This window comes from Lampetra planeri, chromosome 26 (genome assembly GCF_965212315.1).
Source record: "Lampetra planeri chromosome 26, kcLamPlan1.2.h2, whole genome shotgun sequence".
Lineage (NCBI taxonomy): Eukaryota > Metazoa > Chordata > Hyperoartia > Petromyzontiformes > Petromyzontidae > Lampetra > Lampetra planeri.
The window spans coordinates 1,281,141-1,297,002 of record NC_136132.1 but is presented as its reverse complement, the minus strand read 5'-3'; the positions used below and the strand labels follow the sequence as shown (position 1 = coordinate 1,297,002).

At 43.9% G+C, this 15,862-nt stretch overlaps 1 protein-coding gene across 1 annotated transcript; it reads left to right on the top strand.

Annotated features, from left to right (window-relative positions):
• Positions 1-662: 662 nt before the first annotated feature.
• On the top strand, positions 663-14,781 carry LOC144727551 (uncharacterized). The gene is made up of 4 exons (XM_078606421.1): positions 663-880; positions 5,788-6,053; positions 6,879-7,725; positions 9,316-14,781. The coding sequence occupies exons 2-4, from the start codon at positions 5,930-5,932 to the stop codon at positions 9,569-9,571; spliced, it is 1,227 nt and encodes a 408-aa protein (XP_078462547.1). The 5' UTR covers positions 663-880; positions 5,788-5,929; the 3' UTR covers positions 9,572-14,781.
• The last annotated feature ends 1,081 nt before the right edge of the window (positions 14,782-15,862 follow it).

Below are 15,862 nucleotides of genomic sequence, written 5' to 3'. Positions count from 1 at the left end.
CGAGTTTGGGCTGCGTCTTATTCTCCGGTGCGTCTTATAATCCGGAACAGAAAGGGAGGAGAGGCCTGGGAGCCGCACGCGCGCCCATAGCAACAGCGCGGTGGCCTGGGCACGTCACGTGACCGCTGCCCATTCCGCGCCGTTACGTCGCCGCGAAAGGGGGGGGGCGGCTCCCGATTGGTGCAGCGGCATCGCCACGCCCCCCCCACCAACCCCCGTAAACTCGCGGCGGGTGTGCGACTCTCCCGATTGGGTCCCCCCCCCCCGGCTTACCGAACAGCTGAGCGGGGCCTCGCCTGAGCCTCTCGAGCTTGGTGGCGGTGGGCGTGTCGACGACTTCGTAAAAAACACAGCTGTGAGTGGCTACGGGGAACAGAGAAGGCGTGGCCTCGCCTTATACGGTGTTGGTGGTGGGCGGGGCGTCGCGCGCGTTCGAGCTGCTGTGAGTGGCTATGGGGAAAAGGGGGCGTGGTCTCGCCTTATATGGTGCTGGGGGCGGTGCGGGGCGTTGCGCGTGCTCGAGCAGCTGTGAGGGGGGGGAGGGAAGGGGGGGGGCGCGGCCTCGCCCTGTATGGTGTTGGGGGCGTGACGTCACGCGCGATCAGCTGTTTCGGGCTCCAGGAAAAAAAAACACAACAAAAAAGGAGGGGAGAAAAGTATTAAAGCACTTAGCTCGGGATAAACAAAGGCGGAGGCAGGCTCGGAGCGTCGGGGAAATATACCGTATTTTTGTAACAAACAATTAAATAAAATCATATTTTTAAATATATATCTATAATTATTACATTATTGTGCGCGTGTGTGTGTTTAAATCGACGACGACGAATATCGCGGTGCACGACGGCGGCGGGTGCAAGCTGCTGCCCTGTTCCCCCCCGAGGTAAGAGACGCACGCACACACAACACATCCCGGGGTTGAACCCCCAGCATTCTGGTTATGCTCTGCGGGCCAATGTCTTCTCCCTCCACCACCTTGTGTGGCTGCTGCTGTTGCTGCTGCCGTAGACGCCTGGCGTTGTCTTTGCTACGACTTTCTCGTTCACCATGGCGTCTCTCCCTCCTGCTCTGGGCTTTTCGAGACTCCCCTGCCCTTGGCTCCTATTCAGCTGGCTGACTTTGGTGCGTTTGAGGTTGGGTTTTTTTGTTATTGCGCAGGGAATATGCGTGTGTGTGCGTTTGTTCTGGGCCTCTTCTTGGTCGACTTGACCTCAAACGAGTGCGTGCTTGCGGTGTGTAAACACCAGCACCTGGGGAGAGACAAGATCGTCCTGGCGGGGATGGTACTGGCCCTACCATGTACGACACCACCACTTATTCGTGCCGGCCTTCATAGGTGCTCGCAAGAACTGGATGGTGGTGGGGACGCGATCTTTGTCTTCGTGTGTGTAGCGTGGTAGACCAGACTGCCGTTAGGCAACACTTGCCCTACAGATGGTGCTGTAACACATCACTGTACGCCCATGTGTATGTTACACACATGGAATATGTATGTACGTGTGTACACATGGGGTATGTACATTGTATAATCTGTGGACTGCGGTAACCGTGAGTTGTTTACTCCCTTCCTAGTTCACTGCTGCAATGGCCAATGCTTGGCCTGAGCAATCGCCAACATTGTTACTCCAGAGTCAACATCAACTGCGTAATGTTATTGTATCTGGATACATCCGCGTTCGGAGCGTGAGAATAATAATAATTATATAAAAAGCTGTTGTTGTGGTATTATACAGTACATGGCACACGTTGGCTTGAAGGACTATATATATACCCATATATATACACGTATATATGTCTACACGTTAATAATGAGACGTGGGTTGTTGGTTTTGTTTTACAAGATAATACCAACAATTAAACGTGTTAAAATCGGCACAGCAGAGACTGCTAACAATTTCACGTCAATATAAACCCAGGACTGTGGTGGTCATTGACGTGAGGCTGGCGTGGTGTCGCACACACACACACTGGTAGAGTGACACATTTTTGGTTGAAAAGAAAATATATTTCTATGCACACTACTACTGTGCGTTTGGGCATCATCTGTGCAAAAGAGCTTTATAGCTCATCGGATTCCCCCAGCATAAATACAGCTGCTGATTCTGGGCGTGTGTGTGTGTTAACACGTGAGACTGGGTAATAACATTAGGTGCGTCTTTGTCCCTAAAGCTGCAGACCATAATCCTGGGGAGGAACTTCGTGTCCCTTAGCAGCGGTGATGTCGAGGAAATCTCTTTGTTTGAGGGCAGGAGGGCGGAGGAGAGTGGGGGGCAGTGGCTTGTTGATTTGTGGTGGTGGTGGTGGCGGGGATGAAGAAAGAGGTAGTTGCTGATGGTGGGGGATAGTGGTGGTAGTGGTGGACGACAAAGTGGTGGTGGTGGTGGTGGTTGGTGGTGGCTGTGGGATTCCGCTGACGCCGGCTAGAAATATGACCCAGCAACGTCCACACGCTGAGCAATCATTGGGCAGCCCGGTTCGGAATAAGGCTTGTTACTAGGCGCCAATGGATGGGGGTGTGCAGGCAAAGAGCTGAATGGGGCCGAGGTCTCTCCTCTGCTCGGCAGGGCAGAGGAGGAGGCGTGGGTGGGTGTGGGTGGTTGCGTGCGAGCGAGCGAGGTTTGAAGCCCTTCCCAGTGTTTCGGATGACGTCCTTTGGGCTAAGCGACGCGCACACAGGGGCCCCGCGGAACATCGTGTACAAAAAGCGAATAAATAATAAATGAAAAGCAGGGGTGGAGAGAGAGGGGGGGGAACACAGCACGCAGGCCGGGGTTTGAGTGTTTTGTTCTGGTTCGGGAGAGCGGCTGTTACGGGATGTTATTTTGAGGGTTGAATTTTGGTGATGGGACGATAGGGGTGGTGGTGGTGGGTGGGGGTATGGGCAGGAATTAAGTAAAGATGTAGGGGCAGGATTGGTTAGCGACTGTAGTTGGATGGAACACTGCCCACAGAGAAGGATGCGGACCAGGGTTTGGGGTTGTGTGCTGCGAGGTGGCCAGTATGGTGGGACAGTACAGATTATTGAATCTATCTTTGCTGCGCTCTGAGTGTTATCCCCAAGTGTGTGTGTTTAAGTGGTTTTCCGAGTTCTACAGTTTATCCCCACAAGCCACTTATAATTGGATTTGACGAAACATCCCCAATGTAGGACCCTCCTGAAAAAAAAATGAGGTGAGGCTTTATTAGATTAAAATGAACATTATTATTCTAGATTTGAACATTATTATTATTGAAACCAGATCGTGTGCAGGTGTTTAGGCGAATTACAAAACCGTGAGAGACGGAGACTGGGGGATAATTTCATTATGGCTGCTGATAAATCACAGTTATTGATCCCCAATTCTTACGTGCAAAATAGATGTTTATTTTAATAAGCTATGACCTGGGTATATAGGGTTCACGGTGATGCTTGAGGTGCAGAAATAAACTGTGGGCTGGGTGTCCCAGGCAATGGGCAGGGCTGCTCTCGATGGCTGGTGCAATCCACGTTTGTTGTTGCTCCGTGTCAACGCAGTCCCTGTCGTAGCCTTGTCAGAGATGACCCCCCCACCACCACCACCACGTCTCTCGCACTTGCGTGTGGAGCGGACGAGTCCAAACATGCCCCGAGCAGCCGCTGCTTCGCCCAACACTTATATATCGCGCTACATTCTTTTGCACATCTTATCATGACACTTGTACGATAAGTAATAAAGTGAGAGGGGGAGAAAAAAGTATTTCACAAGTTTTGGAACGCAACGTTTTGTTGTCTTTGTAACCCCCCAAAAAAAATTGCTAAGAGAGCGGCATGCCAAACCAGAAACTGCAGCTAAATAAAGAGACGGGGATAAAAATTGGAGCCTGGTTCAAAACAGGATTCCGTGACGTGCTTTGTTTTGTCGCCGTTGCCATTGGTCGAGAGTTGAGACGTCGGCTCCTCACCGTGACGTGAACGTGATCGATCATTTGTCCCCTTGCGCATCAATAACACCTTGGGGGAGTAAACACATCTAACAACGCATGGCCCAAACAAATAGCGTCATTTTGATAAGACTTTATTTTTACCGCACTAGTTAATGGTCCTGTAATTGTGTTTACATGTGTGTGTGTATATATATGGCTTTTATGACCTCGCTGTTATGAAACGTGTTTATGCGTCAAAGATCCATCTGCCCTTTACAGTGTGAATCACGCTCGTTCTCCACACAATACGCAGCTCCCAATGATTTGCTGTTAACACCATTGCCGTAATTATAATATATATTGGGGGGGAAACATCCCCTCCCAATATTAAAATATGCTCAAAACATCCCCCCCAATATATTGCTATAAAATAGATTTCTGTTTATATGATTGTGGTTATGATTGTACTTTATTAATCCGTAATCTCTGCCATTACATATGATGAAACAAGATAAGGTAAAAAAATAAAAAAAAACAGAGCAATGTAATACAATACACTATTAGACATTATTGTAAAAAATAAATAAAAAGTCCATCTTATGTGTTGGTGAATTTTTTAATATTTTAGGCAGGAAATTCTTTTCAAATTCAGATTTTTTTTTCTGAGGGGGGGGACCCCCAGACCCCCTGGAAGGTTTGGGGGCCCCCAATGTTGACTCCATGGCTACGGCCTTGGTTAACACAGAACTGTTGGACCGCATTATGCCAGTGTGATGGTATTAAAGACATGGTCATAATCCCCTTAAAATAATTAATTATTTGCACTAACGTTTGTTTTCCAGATCTTGCACAACAGCTTAGCAACGTGTTGTCGATGGCTTTTTGGCACTTCCCACATTTTGTGGCTACTTTGATATGACTTTCCATGCCCCATCTATGTCAATGCTGCGGTTTATATAGAACATTCCTTCAATAAGGTCCAGTTATAAGACAAATACGCCTTCCTGTTGTTGTCTCTTATACTTTACCACAGAGCATCCCCAGGGAGGTAAAGTTGCGTGATTTAAGCCCACAACACCAATGAATTTAATTTGTTATTAGCCGCTTAATGGTATACGTGTCGATGTGGTGTATATAAAACATCAACGTAACCAAGCATAGGGATATTTTCCTGCCATACTTTGTAGGGCAGCAGATAAAAAGGGCATGGTCCAGGGTTACCACATAACATGCTGATAATGCTTTGTGGTTTTCAGCCTCGAATCTGCTCTTGGAGGTAGTGATGGATCTGCGATGGTTTATTCACACCACCCCAAGTGCTCGGGTAGAGCCACACAACAAGGGGATGTGATATTTTTTTGTTCCAACTGTTAGTGGGCGCATAATTAAAGTGATGGATCACAAAATAGCTGACGCAGTTGGGTCACATCTGCCCTCCCAGCTCCTTGGTTCCATGAGAAAGAATGCGGTCAAAGGGTCATCCACCTTCCAATTTTGCTGCACATTGTTACGACGATAACTGTGAAACATTGACACGACTTTGAACACGCAGAAAGGTCTGTTTACCTTTATCAAATTCACTTCTATGCCCTGGCATTTGTATGTGCGCAATACTTTGTGTGACTAATAACATTTAGCTTCACCAGAAGCAAGGATTCTGATGACTTTAGCAGAAAAGGGCCTGTTCAGACATGCCTTATTACAAACTTGAGTCTCCTTCAACCTTGAGCTGTCATAGCCCCCCTTCCCAACTTGATAAAAAAACGAATTCACATCAATTCATTATAAGTTACTTCAACATCCATACTACATGTCATTTATTTTCTCCCAAAGATTAATTTCAAGGCATTTTGATTGAACAGAAAAATTCTCAGCTGGTTAAAAGTTGCTTTACATCTTCTGTTGCAGTGTCTCAGGGTCGCATGAAAACATCCTCGAGAGGGGGGAGACCTTCACTTGCCGAGGGACGGTTCGACCGAGCCACCACTGGTGCTAAAGCCTGCCACACCTGGGCGGACACATTCCTCCTTCACTTGTGAAGGGACCTGCCATGTTTCAGAGGCTCAGTGGGTTCTTGTTCCCAGAGGAAGAGAACCCAGCCCCTCAGTCCAGGCGCGCATCTTCACTGACCGAGTCGGACGGCGACGAAGGCTGGATAATCATCGACCTTACTGGCAAGTGATACGCACCTCACTTATATTACTGTGATTTTAATTATGCTAACTCCATAATGTCCAGCCAGCCTGTAAGTGTAGACCAAAATACCACCTTGAGAAAGCTGACTCGAGATCCCTCTAGCTGAAGCCCTTTTGCCAGCATTGGTGTGAACAAGCACATGCAGGGCTGCACCTTTACTCATATGAATTACAGTATGCAGCTAAGAATCTATAGGTGTTGAGAATATAATCTTGATGTGGATGCTTAGTGAGGTGACATCTTGGTTAGTATGTGTGTAGAAGTGTTTATGCACAGCCCTTTGACAATCCACTGGATGAGGGCATCCCTCACGCGATGCGAACTGCGGAGATAACTTGACTATACTTCTGCTCACTGGCCAATGCGGGTTGATGAAGACGGGGGGTGCATAGATGTTTCGAGCTTATCGCTACAGTACAACAATACTGTCACCCCGCAGCCTCGCAGAACATAGCCGATCACACTTGGCATACAAGGACTATCCAGGCAAAAATCTGCTTAGCTTCTGAAATCTGAAGGGTTTGGACATGTGCCGGATTATTTGATCATAGGTATTTAGTATAATGATCCATCACATAAGCATTGCCACGAGTGTAATATGTAGTTAAAATGTAGCCCACGGTTTTATAGCATACTGTTAATGTTATTTTTGTTTTAATCGCTCTTTAAAACATTTAAATAAACCTAAGCTGTTATTATATGAATGTCTGCTATGAATATGCATGGGTTTAATTGTGGTGTTTATTGCTTGTCCTTTTTCCCAACGTCACTTTGGAATCTTAACTCAACGTTGAACGAAGAAGACGTGAATGGCAATATTACCCGCGATGCCCTTACGGATGAAGTTGACAATGACAGCTTTAACCCTCCTCACCAGCAACCTACTTCCTCCAATACCAGCAACTCTGAGGATGGCACTCCAACACAACCTGCAGAGACTTCACGAGAGGCAGAAGATTCGAGAAATTGTCAGCCTACGCTACCACTGCAGGTGAATTTCCCTGGTGCTACCGGCAATGCTTGCGGTGACAGTTCATTTGATTCTGCACCTACCGAGCTGATCTCTTTTGTGGACAATTGGTTTGAGCCTCCACCAGCCACTTCCTCAGCCTGTTCTATAGAAGCCAAAAATACTGAGTGCCCGACGGTTCAAGCGCGTAGTGGCCTTAAAGGTCCACGCACACTTGAGGAAAGTTGGATTCTGCCCAAGCGCGTGGGCTCGCCCCCAGCTCCGCTCTGTCCCGAGTGCAGCAACGATGACGAGGACTTCTCCTTCCCGGACGGCCGTGCATTGGCAGCGGAATTTTCTGACGGGAGCAGCTCCCAGAGCGAGCCCAGCACTCCGAGGGGCATGGAGGAGAGCTGGCTGCTCGCTCCCCCGCCGTGTTTCTCAGCACCGGGAGAAGGCAGCTCCAATCGGGGCCTCGAGAGCAGCCCTCTGGAGAACCTCCTCATCGAACACCCGAGCATGTCGGTGTATGCCGCCTTCCGCCGTCGCCGGCCCAGCGGGCAGCCTCTGCATGGTGCCGTGGCTGCAGCCGCAGCGCGGGGGACGCGGCAGGAGCCCTCCCGGCGCAAGGCCAAGGGCCGCAGGCCGGAGAATCGGACACGCTTCCCCGTGCAGAGGGGAGGGCAAGAGTCTCCGCAAAGGTAACAGATTATACGGCGTGTGACGAATCTGTGCCCTTGCGATGTGATGTGTTGTCGTCGTTTAAGGTTGTAGTCTGATTCAAGATCTACTTATTTTTCTACATATTTTTACGCTTTCCAATAAAGGCTGAAAGTGTTAACTCTGTCTTTATTAACTCTCTCTGTCAGTCAAGAACCGAAGGGCACAGTAACTCTTATGATCCAATATGAATTAACCTGTAATATAAAGTTCCTTTGCCGTTTGGGACTTAGATTATTGAAAATTGGCCAAATTGGTCATAATTTCCCAAAACTTGGAGACACAAACCAGATATAAAAAAGATGAATTGCTAAGATGTAAATGCGTTTTGCCCTGATAGCTACCAATGGCTTTCATACTGATAATGAAATACTTCCAAAGAGAAACACATGTTGGAAAGTGTTACATAATCCATGCGTATGCATGATTTTTCCTAACTTGTTAATTCAACCGAAAGTGGCCGCAGAGATAACATGAGCCAATTATTTACAACATGTATGAATATAAAACAATTCTCCCAAGCACGATTCAATACATGTATCATGATCGTAAGAATTACTTTTAATCTATGTGTGCATCGTTACATGCGGATTATTCAGGCTGGACCAAGTTTGTGCCTTTTTTAGCTGGCAAGCAGTGCCCATTTAGTGGTGAAAGAGCCTTGTGTTTTTCACATGGTGTACTAATGCGATAATTATATTATAACTGTTATCATTAAATGCATAATTAACACCTAGAATAAGTTCAGTGGCTCGGTGGCCGAAAAGGTTACAGTGCTGAGCTGGCATTGCTGATATTCTGGGTTTGAAGCTGATTAAACTAGTTTTGAAATTATAGTGAGTTGATGGTTTCAGCCCAGTCACCGATAACTGCGCACAAAAAATAGTCACGCAACATTTGTTTCTGCTATTAATTTGGCTATTCCAGCTCTGAGAATTAAAATATCGGTTAGAATGCCATGTGACAATACGTTCATGGCAGTGTTGATAGGACAGTGCTGCCCTCTACTGTGTAGACCAGGTCACTTGAAATAATCTCAGAGGTAGCTTTGTAGTATTTGCTTCTGTGGGCCATTCTCTAACTGGACTGTTTGCACCGCTTTGTGAGAGATCCAAATGGATTCCACCTCGCATGATCTGACACCGAGAGCACAATCGGGATAAAATTAGTAAAATTACCAAAAATGTTTTTTTGTCATTCTGTTGTATAGATCTGTTTCCTTTTTAGATTGTACTGCATGTTGTGTTGGACATGATGTGACGTTTTGCTCCACGTGTAGGAGCTTCAATTCCTGAAGAAGCTCCCAGCACGTGGAGTGAAACGTCGTACGTGTCAATCAATACGCTGTTCAACCCAATTTTTAGTTTTGTGCTCTCGTCACGAGAGACACTGCATGTGCTGTGCTATCGTCATCGGGAACTGAACGGAAGCTCTTTGCCTATTAGGCATCGTGCCGAACAGCATGCGATGTCAACCGAAAACACATCGGAGAGCTTATATACGCATTACTGTACGTCGAATATGAGCTTGTGTCGTTTACAGTTAGCTTTAAAATGGACATTGTTTTTCAGCAACACAGCGCCCAGCTCCCCGCGCCGTGCACCACGCCGTTCCCCTGCAAGCGTGGCAGCGAACGCGGCCCGCAGCCTGTTGGAAAACGCCCGCCGCCTGCACCGCTCGACGCTCGTCAGCCTGCGCAGCCCGCGCCTGCAGCCCAGCCGCCGCCAGCTCCAGAGGCAGAATGACGCCAGGAACCGGGCCTCCTTTTCTGGCAAGCACCGGGGAAATGTTATAAAGCAGCCCGGATTCAGGTCTCACAAATTTTGATGGGACTGGAGCCATGAGTTACATGGGAAAAGGACTGTTTTTAGTCAGTGTGTTTGCATGCCCTGGTGTCATTCTCTGTGTGTGTGTGTGCTTATGAACATAGCTTATTGTTTTTTTACGTGGTTGCGCTTTTTAAGATGTAAATGTCTGGAATTTGAGTAGACTTGTGTAGAGCTGCATGCTTTTTTTCTCAAACGACTTGACTAAACATCACCTGGATCTTGATTCACAAGCAGGCGCAAAGGTAGGCAATGCGGTCTTTTTAGAAGTGATTTCCAGTGACAAGTTGTTGCTGAAATATTACACCATAAAATGGTTGTATAGAGTTCAGCCTTTCAAATATACAGTTAGTACACTTAAAAGCAAAGGTACCTTTACATCGTAAGGTATAGTTCATTTCTGTTTTAAATGTGCATATTCAAATATTTTTTCTTCCATATTGTTTGTGATGCTTCTTTGGTAAATCAAGGAACCCTGTTACCACCCAGTTACGTTTGTGTGTCCCCCTCTCACGTTGTCAACCTTTCATCACGGGTTCACGCGGGGTGGGGGGGGGAGTCAGAATTTCATGCACATTTTATCAAAATGTTTATTTTTCTGGTGGGTCTGCGTTTTAATGTTGAATCGATTACCTTATTTATGGAACCATGTTCACAAGGCCCTGCCCCTGTTTAATTTGCACTGATGGTGTTGATTTGAAAGTGTTCACATGGACATTTTGTACTTTTGTACCCGGCGCGACACAAGACTGTGGAAATATACTCATGGCTCGCAGAGCAGCAGAAGAGGCTGAAGATGAGAGACTTGAAGACTGAGGACCAAAACGCACCCCCTTCACCCAATGTTCCAAATCATTCGGAGGATAAAAGAAAAATACTCAATTGCAGTTACAACTGTTTTTGTTAACGCATTGCTGTGACGGTTAATGTACACATAAAACAGGCTTATTGAATAGGTATGTTCTGGAAGAAATAAAATATTCTCGGGCCAGAAACTTCCTTACAACTCCAGTAAATGTACACTATGGGAACCTCATTTGCCAGTAAAAATATGATAATTGGTTTTTTACCCTTCTATCTGGCAACAAAACTGACACCTTTTTACAAGGAGTCATGTTTGCATAGACCGCAATACCTGCAGTCATAATACAAACAAAAGACATAACTCTGATAATGTGCACTGTCCTTGAAGTTGATTGCTGTCTCGGGTGTGGACCAATCAACTTCAAGGACAGTGCACATTATCAGAGTTATGTCTTTTGTTTGTATTATGACTGCAGGTATTGCGGTCTATGCAAACATGACTCCTTGTAAAAAGGTGTCAGTTTTGTTGCCAGATAGAAGGGTAAAAAACCAATTATCATATTTTTACTGGCAAATGAGGTTCCCATAGTGTAGATGCTTGCCCCGAGCTCTCATACTCTGATGGTGCATTGTCTTTGAGTTGTGCGCCTTTTGGCGTCATCTGGTCCAACCCATGTGAGACTAGGCTCTAAGGAAAGCTGTCTTCAAGGAAAGCTGTCTCGGGTGTGGACCAATCAACTTCAAGGACAGTGCACATTATCAGAGTTATGTCTTTTGTTTGTATTATGACTGCAGGTATTGCGGTCTATGCAAACATGACTCCTTGTAAAAAGGTGTCAGTTTTGTTGCCAGATAGAAGGGTAAAAAACCAATTATCCAGTAAATGTCTTGCAAAAAAATGTAGAAGCAAAGTAACTTGCCCCTGTGACGATGTGCTGTTCTCGAATTCAGTTGAGGCTTTTCACAGTGCCAAAACAAACAAAAAACATGAGGACATCGTTCACGTGGATCTCACGCACCATGAATCTCCCTTGTAAAATAGTCAGGAAACTGGCTAAACGGGATGATCCATGTAACAAATAATATGAACTTCAACTTGCTGCCAGAAACAAATAATTATAAATTCATGGCCATACTTACACTCCAAATCTCCGAAAAAGCTTAATAATATAATTTACCCTTGTCATGTACGGCTCAACTATTGCAATTGTCAAAGTGCACAACTGTTTAATTGCCGTATGTGAGCAACATGGAAAATGTGCAGTTTTGTAGCTTGGCTATATTAGTGAATATTTTATCTGCCCTCCCCCCCCTGCTTGCTATATGATTTAAAACCAAAATCAATCTGGTTTCACTGGAATATTTAATAAATAAATAAAATTTATTGTAATGGTTTCAATTTACTAACGTGAATCACCGCTATGAATATTTAGTCATTCTTGTCTAACCCATTGCAAATGTAAATAATCTCCTTTTGGGGTGCAGCAGTGCTGCGCTATGAACCCGACAACCTGAGTTCTATTTCCAGCCACAGTCAGTGGTGAGTGATATATGAATCGGTCCCGGGCCAATGTGATTCATAAACTCGTACTTGCGAGTACGATGAAATATGGTTAAACCTTCACAATCATCCAGCTGTAAATTGACTAGGGGCTGTAAAATATTATTTTTAGTTAAATATTCCAGGGAAAATATATTTCAATACGCAATCAGGAATGTCATTAATTAATAGTGTAAACAAGAAAAGTAGATGTTCAACAGATTGCAAAGTCAAACATCAACCCCAATATTGCACCTTCTAATTTAATACTGTGCTGTAGTGTATTTAAATATTCTGGTTTCACAGCGTCCTTACAGTTGCTTTTGAATATATTTGTTTAAAAGTAACATTTTTACTAGCATATTATGTAGGTTTTTTGTACTCAAGTACTGTACTGCATTGGCATCATCTGTTTAAAATGATTGTTGACCGTTTTATGGTTCATGAAGGTAATTTTTGTGTGTTTACCTAATATTTGTCACTTTCAGGATATTTTATTGTGCTTTATTTTATCTTTGTAAACTGAGTAATGTTTTATTAGTTGTACTTTGACTACCATTTGATGCTAAGCTTTGAAAATGCATGTTTCACAATGATTAATATTGAGTGATTGACGTCTCTGAAATACATTTAGATTGAAACGTTTTTGTTTAATATTTGTTTTCATATTATGATTTTTGTTTTAAATGCAAGCATGGCACATTAATGAAAGGGTATTGTGGGAAATAATTGCCAGCATATTCACCTGTAGTAAATGCTATATCGGTTGTCCCGAAGTGCCACTCGAATGTCTAGCCAGTAAATAGAATGACATTTGGTAGCTATTCATGACTTGCAGGTAGCTCCATGTTAGAGCCATCAGCTCGTGAGCGGAAGGTTGCGAGTTCAAGTCCTGATTGGGGGTTGAACACCCGCCTCCCCTCCCCGGATTGATAGATGAGTAACACGCTGCGGGGAAGTCAACGGTTGATGTCCTATGGATAGACTTGCCCCCGCCATAAGAATGTGACATTTCCACACTGTCTCAGGATGGTAAACAGGAGATGTGAGCCCTCTGAGTGCGCACATGTGACCAGTAAATCATTTTGTATTTTATTATATATATTTGCAGCACCATACTCTCGTTGAAACTATTGGATTCATTGATTATACATTTTTTTAATTAATTAGTCTCCAATACACAGGAAACTCAAAGCGGTGCACGCCCAGCGTGATGCACTGATGACGACATCGCTAATCCTTGCCTACCTCAATCTTGCGTCCAGCATCATTATTTATGAAAATTGTGCAAATTACATGCTAGTTTATTGTATTTGATTAATCAAATTAAGCAGAAATTGAGAGATAATATAAGGTCAGCTCTACACCAGGCTGACACTCTGGAAACCGTGGTTTGGCCCCCGAGTGCAGATGAACATGCTGTTAATGTGACCCACTACATTAATGTATATATTTTTTTGCCAGTTTCATAGTTTCAAACGAAGTACCTGTACTGAATAGAGACATATGGCGCAATTGCTTTGTGTTTTAATGTCATATTATGAGAAGACAAAACATGTTTTGAGTATTTGTGTACATAAATTGATGTACTGTGTAGTTTAGGTTCTAAAGCCAATCGGCTACAATCTCGGGTTCTGTGTTAATGGTGCTACAAGAACACAGTTTACAGAAAAGCCTTTTCTGTCTTCACAGAAATGTTGACCTAAAGATTTCGACAATGTTGAAGTGCGTCATACTTGACAATTTAGCAAAATGCTGGTGGAAATGAACATAAATATAGAAAGTGCAGTTCTTTCTGAGGACCGGTCGGGAATCGAACTTGTGTTTAAAAAAAAAATTGTTAAAAAACTTACGCGTGTTTGTGGTCTGGCGTCGGTTGGTCCGATTGTGTAATATCGCATGTGTACAGTGTAGCAAAAAAAACCTCAGGGTATACTTGATGTGTGGAAGTAATTGTTTCAGCAAAGCAACAGAAAAGGGCATTGTGAGAATCTTGCTTTGTGGTCATTATGGTGAGCTGACATATCTCATATGGTTGAGGTGAACGCATGGCGTGAGTGTTTTAGAATGTTGTGCATCCGTAACATGAACAGTCGCGCACACACGGTTGTTGGACTGAAAGCAGTTTGGTGTTCACTTTATTTATGCCTGCATTACTGTGATTGTGAGTGTCCGTACATTCCGCTACTCTATATTTAAAGAGTGAAAGCGACATTTAAAGATGTAAGGTGGTATAAAAGTTTAAAGTTTAAAATTCTCATGATCAGTAGAAGTTGAATATGCCACTGTATTCAGCAAAAGGATATACACATTCCAAAGTCAATGTGTAGAGTCCTTAATTGGAATAATATTAGCACATATCACCGTTAGAACGTATCCACTATAAAAACCTAACTTTGGTTTAAGGTTCATGTAAACAAGACGACAACTTTCTTGGATTATGGTAGTAATGCTTAGTAGGTATATGGGCAAATGATGGTGATCTGTATATAATCCGTCGCTTTTATATTCATTTTATTCCGTTTGAATATGTCGAGTCTGTAAGTAACTATAGAAAGTTCAAGAAATGAACCTGACGCTTGCCATGTGTAAATGATGTTCTGACATATGTACGTGTGTGTGCTGCAGTGTAAATGGCTGAGAAGCTGTTGAGTCGCTGCTGCGTCTCTTGAGCTTGGGTTCTGTTGTACAGCTTTATTTCAAGCACGTTTGCTTCTGGCGTTTTTTGTGTAACCTTGCCTTTTTCTGTGTTCACTGTAAATTGTGCCTTTTTTATCACGAAACTGTTTAATTGTAAAATATAAAATAAACAAAAAAAACTAAAATACGTTTAAAAAAACAAATAATAAAAAACTATGCAAAAGTTACACGCTGGCAATTGCATTTATTTTAAGTCTGAGTAAATATGAGTAAATATGCACGATGTTATTCAGTAAGTGCCTCTGTAGAAGTGTGTACAGCACTGTAGCCCTATGCAATGAGATTCCATAGCTGAGTGCAGTGTTGGCTAGCAAAACCAAACTCGCACCAAGTTTGTCATTAACATCACTACGCAGCATAAAATATAGAAACTGGCGTATGAGGGATAATTCATTATTTTTTCCCCTTGTAACCCACTGCCTTTTATAATCTAATCTAATTTTATATTTATAGAGCGCCTTCACTGACGGCACTTGACGGTAAAAAAACGGTGACAGAATCGAATGATTTAGATGGCAGGGGCGTGCAAGGGTTGAGAAATGGGTGACAGTGATAAGGGGGTACTTATGCATCGCGAAAGGGTAGGGTATGGATGGGATGAGTGGAGGGAAGAGGAAGACAATGAGCAGGAGAGAAGGTGAGGCTTTAAGAGAGGAATGGAAGGAGGTTAATGAAGGGGGACTGTGCTTAATGTGCAAGGGAAGTTGATTCCAGTGGCGAGGTTCTAGGAGGAAGAATTACTGAAAATGGGATTGGGCACAAGGAGGAGGGACAGAGAGAGAGACGATATTGAATGAAGATGATAAGAGAGGGCAAGACCATGAAGAGATTTAAAGACTAGATATTATTTAATATCCATAAGTCTTGAGACATTGAGGAAGCACATATGTGCTATTAAGTATGGATATTGCCCGAAATGTCATCTATTATTTTTTCAGTGTTTTCCATTTAGGGCAGTGTTATTGATGAATGTGCAGATTTTTTTGGTATGCATGCATATGTACTACTACCAACGCAGTGCCGTATATAAAACAAATGTATTCATTTTTACTTGGTTGAATTCTATATTCATTTAAGCTCTCACTGAGACGGAACTTATTTGTATTAAAGGTAAACCATTTCTTTTTAAATAACACCTACGTTGAGAATACCAAAATACATATTGTGAGAGTCAGACATGGATATACGCTTTCGTCAAAGTTATTCATTGCCATGAGGAGATACTTTCCAAACATATAGGTTTCTAGA

Coding starts and splice junctions, on each gene's coding strand:
- LOC144727551 (XM_078606421.1), top strand. CDS start 5,930: ATGTTTCAGAGGCTCAGTGGGTTCTTGTTCCCAGAGGAAGAGAACCCA. Junction 6,054..6,878: donor GATAATCATCGACCTTACTG/GCAAGTGATACG, acceptor TGAACGAAGAAG/ACGTGAATGGCAATATTACC. Junction 7,726..9,315: donor GGGCAAGAGTCTCCGCAAAG/GTAACAGATTAT, acceptor ATTGTTTTTCAG/CAACACAGCGCCCAGCTCCC.